This window comes from Talpa europaea (assembly GCF_964194135.1).
Source record: "Talpa europaea genome assembly, chromosome: X".
Taxonomy (NCBI): Eukaryota; Metazoa; Chordata; class Mammalia; order Eulipotyphla; family Talpidae; genus Talpa; species Talpa europaea.
In genome coordinates this window covers 48,787,594-48,796,524 of record NC_140081.1, presented here as the reverse complement: position 1 = coordinate 48,796,524, position 8,931 = coordinate 48,787,594, and the positions used below count along the sequence as shown (strand labels likewise).

The 8,931-nt window shown below is 52.7% G+C and overlaps 1 protein-coding gene across 1 annotated transcript; it reads left to right on the top strand.

The window, feature by feature from the left end:
- Positions 1-308: 308 nt before the first annotated feature.
- LOC311187561 (doublesex- and mab-3-related transcription factor C2-like) lies at positions 309-3,932 on the top strand (the record flags this gene model as incomplete). Its single annotated transcript, XM_084258934.1, has 6 exons — positions 309-523; positions 605-756; positions 1,409-1,545; positions 2,023-2,172; positions 2,714-2,855; positions 3,820-3,932. 6 exons carry the CDS (start codon positions 309-311, stop codon positions 3,930-3,932), a joined length of 909 nt encoding a protein of 302 aa, XP_084115060.1.
- Positions 3,933-8,931: the final 4,999 nt, after the last annotated feature.

The window sequence follows — 8,931 nt, the reverse complement described above, 5'->3', positions numbered from 1 at the left end:
GTGTGTTTGTTAAAATAGAGTCTATGCAGGGAAGGGAAGCAAGAATAGGGAACTGGACTGAAAATATACAGGACCCACGCCAAGAGTTTTCTTGGAAGGAGGTGACCCACGAGTGGGATTTCACGAGAAGGAGACTCTGCAAGCCAGAAGAGGGGGTGCAATCTCATCTCAGTGGTGAGCTGGATGGAGAAGAATCCTGCCACCTCAGGTGGGGTTTTCCAGGGGTAGGAGAAGTAAGTTGGGGGCAGGGGGTCATGGAGTAGGGGCATCATGTGGCCACCCTGACCTCTGCTGCTGGTCCTAGAACCATGGAGCCCACTGAAATACCTGCTGTGTCCTGCTGCCCCTGTGACTCTATGGCTGGGAGTAAGATTGGAGCCCCGTGGGAGATTGATCCGAGCCCCAGAAGAGCTATGCGTCGCTGTGACTGCCGCTACGACTGTGGCACCTTTCACCAAATCCAGGACCAGGAGCCCTTCTGCCTCTTCCAGGCCCACGAGTGCCGCAAGTGTACCCTCTTCTCGTGAGTATGGCATCTCACAAGGGGAGGGAGCCCACCTCGTCTAAATGTGACGGGCTTTACGCCTGCAATCCCCCACTTTAGGGAGCAGTGCAAGACCCTGCCTGCCGAGGATGCCTTGAAGATGGAGCTGGGGTCAAATCTAAAGAGCCAAGGACCGATAAGGAATGGGCTTGCCTCTCCTCCCACAGCTCACGGCCCTGTCCGGAAGTTGACGGTCGAACCAGGAATCGTCAGTGAGTATCTCGGGTCAGGGCGGGGGCCTGGGCTCGGGTGTGGGGAGCAGGCCACCACTCCTACCAGCCGACTGCAGTGTGGCCTTGAGCGGGTTACAGCTTGGGCCTTAGGTTCCCCGAAGGTATACCCTCATCAATATGATCTTTCAAGTGGTGGGGGGAAGGATAGACCTGGGGGGGGTGGGGTCCATGAGGTCCACGGTGAGAGGAGACTTCAGACAGGGGGTGAAGTAGTGTGGAGTGGGGCCAGGGGACAAGGTTCAGCCAAGCCGTCCCTGGCCTCCCACAGCCGGGCAAAGGAGTGCCATGTGCCAAGTGTGAGACCCATCCCTGTGCAAACTCTGGGGAGGGAAGGGGCGCCTGGGACCCGTGGGGGTGCTGCTCACCTCAGCCACTGTCCCCGCCCCTTTCCTCTCTGCCCCGAAGACCCCGGTTCCATCTCCAACCCTGCTGCAACTTGGCATGTGGCCTTGGGGAAAAGCACTTGTCCTCTCCGGGCCTCTGTTTTTCCTCAGCGGCAAAACGTAGGGTCGGACTGCCTGGTCTTCAGGGCTTCCCAGCTCTGACATTCTGGGCTCTAGTCCACATCCCCAAACGTGCCCGCCTCTCCTCCCTGGTACCTGCCTTCAGCCTGTGCTCTCTGCCCCCGCAGCCAAGCGCCCAAGCAGCGCTGCTGCTGAGTCTCTCCCCAAGATCTTTGTCTCTGCCCTGGATGCCAGCACCCTTGAAGAAGCAACTAACAATTTCTCTTTCCAAGAGGACCCACAGGCCCCCTTCCCTGCCCAGCACGTGAGTAGCGTGAGAAGGACCGTGGGGCTCACTGTGCATTGTGTTATTGGGGGCCCGGCCGTGTGCTTGATGCCATGGGAGATGGAAGGGGGAAGTGGAGGATGCAGGGGCGGGGGGGGGGGGAAAGGGTCGGTGGTGGCTGAAGAGGAGAAGGAGGAGGTCGGGGGTGGTGGTGTGGGGTGGAAGAAGAGGAGCAGCAGGAGAAACAGAAGGGGGAAGGGAGCGGGAAGTAAAGGAGGTGGAGGAGCAGGCAGCACCTCAGTCTTACAGGCCAGGACAGGGCTCTCGCAGCTTTGCTGTTGCCCATTCGCGAGCCTCGGACAGGCGGCTCTATGCTCCCAAGCCCCCGTTATCCTGTGAGTGTACTGATAGGGGTCGCCATTCTGCACCTAAGGGGGCGGGGAACCACACGACTAGCACGAGGCCTGCCACGTAGCAGGCCTTCAACCCTGGAGAATGTTGTTCCTCGTGAAACAGATTGGTGGGGTAGCGGTTCCTGCCAAAAACGGGGTTCATGATGGTGAGGGCCCCAGAGGCCCCGGCGAGGGTTCAGAGGCCAGCAGAGAAAGCTTCCCGGAGATGGGCCAGGCTGGTCCTCCAAGTGCCGTGGGATTGTGGGATATGGAGGTGAGGCCCAGTCCCTGGGCGGGGAGGGTCTTCAGGTCTCTGCAGGCGCTTTGCAGGTTAAATCACAAACACCTGTGATTTCCCGTCATGCTCGCGGTTGCCCTAGGGGTTTTGCAAAAGGTGGTTGGGCGTGGAAAAGAAAACAGGCCAAGCCCAAAAAGGGCCTTGTCCTAGCCACAACACCTAGGCATTCGGACTCCCACATGCACATAGTGCAGAACCCTGCCGCTCTCTGCCTGAGTGGTTCGTGTCCACCGGAGGGTTTAATCCCGTGGCCTCTCCTTTCCTTGTCCTTAGACACCAACTCTGATCCTCCAGCCCCCTGCCACCCCTGACCCTTATCTACCGTAGCCGCGGGACCTGGGGAAATAGTAGGGTTCAGAGCCCTGGCAGGGGCCAAACTCAGAGAACAAGAAAGAGCAGAAGGCCTTGGGGTGGGTGGGGGGCCCTCAGTGGAAGAGGAGGCTGAAGGGGTGCTCGTCCCATGAGGAGCGAGGTGTGTGTTCCAAGCGCCCGTCCTCCCACACCCTTTCCTTTGCAGGATCCCAAAGCTTCTGACCCGGACTCTGCCTCTTCAGAGTGGCAGCGGAAGCTGGAGGCAGCTGAGGCTCTGTTGTGTCTGAGAGACTCTTTCCAGGCCCCTGCCGGCTCTGTCTCCTTGCTCGAGCCCTGTGTCGCGCCAGGTATCCCTGTCCTTGGAAGGAGAACAGGGTGTGAGGATAGTTGGGAAATGGGAGGGCCTCGTGGGGAGTAGAGTAGAGACAAACTGGGAAGTCAGGGTCTGTGGGCTGAACCTCCTTGGGCCCTGGTACCCGAGCTCCTCCGCCTCAGGCGTGAGGTGGCCCTGGACAGTTGGTCGGCGAGCCATGAGTTTCCTGACAACCACTGTCCAGGGCCCTGGTGTCGAGAAACAGGGAAACGGGGAGTGGCAGGGCCTTGCCTAGGGCATGCAGTGTGCCAAGTAGAAGGACCGGATCTCCTGCCTCCCAGTCCAGAGCTTCCTACCCAGACTCCCTACAGCCTACCGTGGTCTGGGGAGGGAGTACACGGTTGAAAAGGGCCATTCTCTGGAAGGAGGACTAGTTCCTGCTCTCGGGGAGCTTCCATTCTAGATGTGGAGCCTGGATGCCCTCACAAGTTGTGTTTTGTGTCTGAATGTGAGCAATGAGCCCAGAGAGAAAGGAGGGATAGACACCCACGTAGGCTGAGAAGGAAGGCCGGCCCGCCCCCATCAGAACTGGCGGGTTGGGTAGAGTGTGCGAAGGAAGCAGCCACCCCGCAGGAACTTCCAGGACAGAGGGGATGAGGCCGGAGGGGCTGCCAATCGCACAGGTCTGGCGTGACAGGCTCAGGAGACTAAACCAGTAACTGTGGGTGGCAAGGAGCCAGGGAATGTCCTAGCTGGGGAGGAGCATATTCAAAGACCACCCCCCCCTCCCCGAGTCTGACCAAAAGAAACGTGGTGGCTGTGACGGAGGGGATGCAGGAGGCAAGGCCTGAGACGGGCAAATCAGCGAGGAAGATGTCTGTGCAGTAGTCCGGGTGACAAAGCCTCAATTAGGTGGAACAAAAAAGGAGTCGCTGGGGGGCAAGGGGGTATGTGAAATGGACATGACCTGGCACTGACCCCCTCTTTTCTGTCTACAGCTCCTGCTGGAGATAGAGAGCTCCAGCCTCCTAGTCCCTCTCTCCAACCCATGCCAGCCAGCTCCGTTTCTCTGCCTATTGAACACCCGGGGTGCATCTCCCTGTTGAGCTAGAAGCCCAGAGCACACCGGGCTCCCTAGCATACTGCCTATTTTGTGTCCTACTTACGAGTTTGCAAAGTGTTTAAAGTCTAACATGTTTAACGTCTTTTTATTTTCTTTAAGCTTTCAGGTGCTTTTATAAGTTCTCAGATCCTTTTTATGATGTGGGGCAGTTCCTTGGCTGAAGGTGGATATCCTTTGCACCTCCATCCCCAACTCCTGTGGGTCCTGGGGTCTTTTCTTGTCTCTCGTGAAAACAGGATTGTGCAGTCTAAGCCGGTCGATCACTAAAGAGGGGTCTGTGTGAGTTCATCTGATCCTGTGTCACAGTTTTGCTTTGACTTGTGATTGCGAACATGCCGGCGCGCTCCTGTATGTATCCACGCGTGTGAAGACAGGAGGATGTTTTCATTTTGTGTCTAGGTTTGTCGTGTGAGCAAATAATAAACCCTTGTTGTAAGGCACTGAGAGGCAGGAGGAGTTGTTTATTACCACAGTATCACAGAGACTATCCCGACTCCGGGAGACTCGTTCAGTTCACTGGGACTTCTTCACATGGCTGGAGAAGACAATGGCAGGGAAACACGGGGCGGGAGATTAATTCACTCAGCAAGTACGAGCCTCCCCTCTACCTGGCACAGGCAGTTTCCAGCTGTGCAGAGGGCCACAGATTGGAACGTATGCGGGACCGAGCACATCATATAAAAGAGTCCAGAGGAGGCCAGATGGGCTCTGGCTACCGGGCAGTGCATGCTCCACCTAAGGGGACAGCTGCCAGCTGGCTCCGGCCACTGGTTGCCATGCAGGAATGTGGACTCGTCGTGGCCACATCTCCTGATTTGTCAAGGGAAGATGGAATTCTAGCTTTCTGTGTAAAATATGTCAACTTTAAAATGTTAGCTCAGGATTCCACTTTAAGCCCTATGTGCAGGCCAAACAAAACATCCAAGGAGGCCAACTTGGGCCAGTGGAATGCCAGCCTGATTATCGTCCAAGGTGTATTTTACAGCTGGGGAAACGGAAGCCAATCGGGACAAGAAGAACCACAGAGGGGGAAATGGCCTATGAGGCCCGGAGCCTACTTTTGAAGGACCCATGGAAAAAAAAAAAATCATTAGCATTTACTTTGTGCCCACAGTAGGCTAAGTCCATCCAGCCTCACAGAAACTGTGTAAGATAAGCATTTTTGCCCCTCGGCCTATGAGGACACACGCCCAAGGAGTAAAAGTAATTTGCACGAGTGCTTTAGGGGAAGTTTATAGCCAAAGGTTGAGGGAGACCCCTTTCTCTTTGACAGGCCCTACATTCGCTGGTAGCTTACTTTCTGTTTTTTATAAAGCACTGAGTGAAAGGTTCACAACTTGAAGCAGCAGACGCCTAGTCAGAAGCGTCTCTCAAACGTAGTCCCCTCACTTTGCACTCAAGGCAGCATAATCCAGTAATCGATCAGATTAGTTACGCACACTTGTTTCTCAGTCGTCTACTGATGTCCCAGACCCGCGAAGAACCGGAGACCCCACTGGGAAGACAGGAAGCTCCATGGGACATGGCGGGTCACTGACACCTTCCCATCACGTTCCCTCCCTCCCTCCTTCCCTCCTTTCTTTTTTACAGAAGGTGGTGGGTGTGGATGACATCCAGTTCCAAGTCATCCTTTCCTGCTTGAAGCCTTGTGAGGGCAGGCTTCTTGCATTCCTTAGTGAGCACCAGGCAGGCGAGCTTGACATCTCACTCCGCACATCGTGGGAGACTGATGTCCACCTCATGCCTCCATTCCTTCCCTGATGTGTTCCTTAAGTCAATGGTCCCCAAGCCCCTGCTCTCCCGGTAACAGATGAACAAGTCCACGCATTCATTGTTACCTGGGAAAGGACTAATATCCTGCTATGCAGTTGTGTCCTAGTCACGTCACGGTCCCACAGCGGAGTTGGAAAAAGAGAAAGTATATTTTGGGTTCAAGGATGCGGCACGAGAAGGAAAAGAGAAAGAAAAGTGGTGGAAACTGGGTCAAGCAGCCAGCCTCTTTCCCCGGCCCTTTCATTTTCTGAGTCCCACCTGCTCCTACAGGCAGGACTTTTTTGACCTGATACTGGACACACACACACACACACACACACACACACACACACACACACTGCACAATAACTTTTTTAAAGTTTCGTAGTTTGTAATAACTGCCACGCTTAAGAGCTGGCTCACAGAATTCCTGAAAATTTAACAGTTGGCTCTTATGTTCCAGTAAGAGGCACCCCCAGGACTACAGTACTTTCTTTTTTTTTTTTTTAATAATAAATTTTATTTTTATATTCCCCCATACAATTGCAAACGCCCCATTCTGACCCCAATCCTTCCCCTCCCTCCCCCCACCCCCCAAAAAGTGTCTCTGGTTCATAGTTTTTTGTTGATTTTGATTTTCACTTTCTTATATTCATTTTCCTGGTCCCTTATTTAAGTTTTCTAGATTCCTGCTATGAGTGAGACCATCCGGTATTTTTCTTTTTCTCTCTGGCTTATTTCGCTGAGCATGATCCCTCCAGCGCCATCCATGTTGCTGCAAATTGCATGTGTTTATCTTTTTTGAATGCTGAGTAATATTCCATGGTATACATGTACCACATCTTCTTGATCCAGTCATCTATTTTTGGGCATTTGGGCTGTTTCCAAAGCTTAGCTATTGTAAACAGTGCTGCTATAAACATAGGGGTGCAGGTGCTCTTTGGAATTGATGTTTCTGTGTCCTTTGGGTAAATACCTAGGAGTGGAATTGCTGGATCATATGGAAGCTCTATGTTTAGTAGGTCCAGAAATCTCCACACAGCTCTCCATAGTGGTTGGACCAGTTTGCACTCCCACCAACAGTGCAGAAGAGTTCCTTTTTCTCCACACCCTCGCCAACATTTGTTGTTGCTAGTTTTTTTAATATGTGCCATTCTCACTGGTGTGAGATGGTATCTCATGGTAGTTTTGATTTGCATTTCCCTGATTACAAGTGATGTTGAACATTTTTTCATATGTCTGTTGGCCATTTGCATTTCCTCTTCAGAGAAGTTTCTTTTTAGCTCTTCTGCCCATTTTTTGACTGGATTATTTTCTTTGTTGTTGTTAAGTCTCATCAGCTCTTTGCAGATTTTTGTGATCAGTCCTTTATCATTAGTGTTGGGTGCAAAAATGTTCTCCCAGTTGGTGGGGTTCTCCCAGTTGTGTGTGTGTGTGTCCAGTATCAGGTCAAAAAAGTCCTGCCTGTAGGAGCAGGTGGGACTCAGAAAATGAAAGGGCCGGGGAAAGAGGCTGGCTGCTTGACCCAGTTTCCACCACTTTTCTTTCTCTTTTCCTTCTCGTGCCGCATCCTTGAACCCAAAATATACTTTCTCTTTTTCCAACTCCGCTGTGGGACCGTGACGTGACTAGGACACAACTGCATAGCAGGATATTAGTCCTTTCCCAGGTAACAATGAATGCGTGGACTTGTTCATCTGTTACCGGGAGAGCAGGGGCTTGGGGACCATTGACTTAAGGAACACATCAGGGAAGGAATGGAGGCATGAGGTGGACATCAGTCTCCCACGATGTGCGGAGTGAGATGTCAAGCTCGCCTGCCTGGTGCTCACTAAGGAATGCAAGAAGCCTGCCCTCACAAGGCTTCAAGCAGGAAAGGATGACTTGGAACTGGATGTCATCCACACCCACCACCTTCTGTAAAAAAGAAAGGAGGGAAGGAGGGAGGGAGGGAACGTGATGGGAAGGTGTCAGTGACCCGCCATGTCCCATGGAGCTTCCTGTCTTCCCAGTGGGGTCTCCGGTTCTTCGCGGGTCTGGGACATCAGTAGACGACTGAGAAACAAGTGTGCGTAACTAATCTGATCGATTACTGGATTATGCTGCCTTGAGTGCAAAGTGAGGGGACTACGTTTGAGAGACGCTTCTGACTAGGCGTCTGCTGCTTCAAGTTGTGAACCTTTCACTCAGTGCTTTATAAAAAACAGAAAGTAAGCTACCAGCGAATGTAGGGCCTGTCAAAGAGAAAGGGGTCTCCCTCAACCTTTGGCTATAAACTTCCCCTAAAGCACTCGTGCAAATTACTTTTACTCCTTGGGCGTGTGTCCTCATAGGCCGAGGGGCAAAAATGCTTATCTTACACAGTTTCTGTGAGGCTGGATGGACTTAGCCTACTGTGGGCACAAAGTAAATGCTAATGATTTTTTTTTTTTCCATGGGTCCTTCAAAAGTAGGCTCCGGGCCTCATAGGCCATTTCCCCCTCTGTGGTTCTTCTTGTCCCGATTGGCTTCCGTTTCCCCAGCTGTAAAATACACCTTGGACGATAATCAGGCTGGCATTCCACTGGCCCAAGTTGGCCTCCTTGGATGTTTTGTTTGGCCTGCACATAGGGCTTAAAGTGGAATCCTGAGCTAACATTTTAAAGTTGACATATTTTACACAGAAAGCTAGAATTCCATCTTCCCTTGACAAATCAGGAGATGTGGCCACGACGAGTCCACATTCCTGCATGGCAACCAGTGGCCGGAGCCAGCTGGCAGCTGTCCCCTTAGGTGGAGCATGCACTGCCCGGTAGCCAGAGCCCATCTGGCCTCCTCTGGACTCTTTTATATGATGTGCTCGGTCCCGCATACGTTCCAATCTGTGGCCCTCTGCACAGCTGGAAACTGCCTGTGCCAGGTAGAGGGGAGGCTCGTACTTGCTGAGTGAATTAATCTCCCGCCCCGTGTTTCCCTGCCATTGTCTTCTCCAGCCATGTGAAGAAGTCCCAGTGAACTGAACGAGTCTCCCGGAGTCGGGATAGTCTCTGTGATACTGTGGTAATAAACAACTCCTCCTGCCTCTCAGTGCCTTACAACAAGGGTTTATTATTTGCTCACACGACAAACCTAGACACAAAATGAAAACATCCTCCTGTCTTCACACGCGTGGATACATACAGGAGCGCGCCGGCATGTTCGCAATCACAAGTCAAAGCAAAACTGTGACACAGGATCAGATGAACTCACACAGACC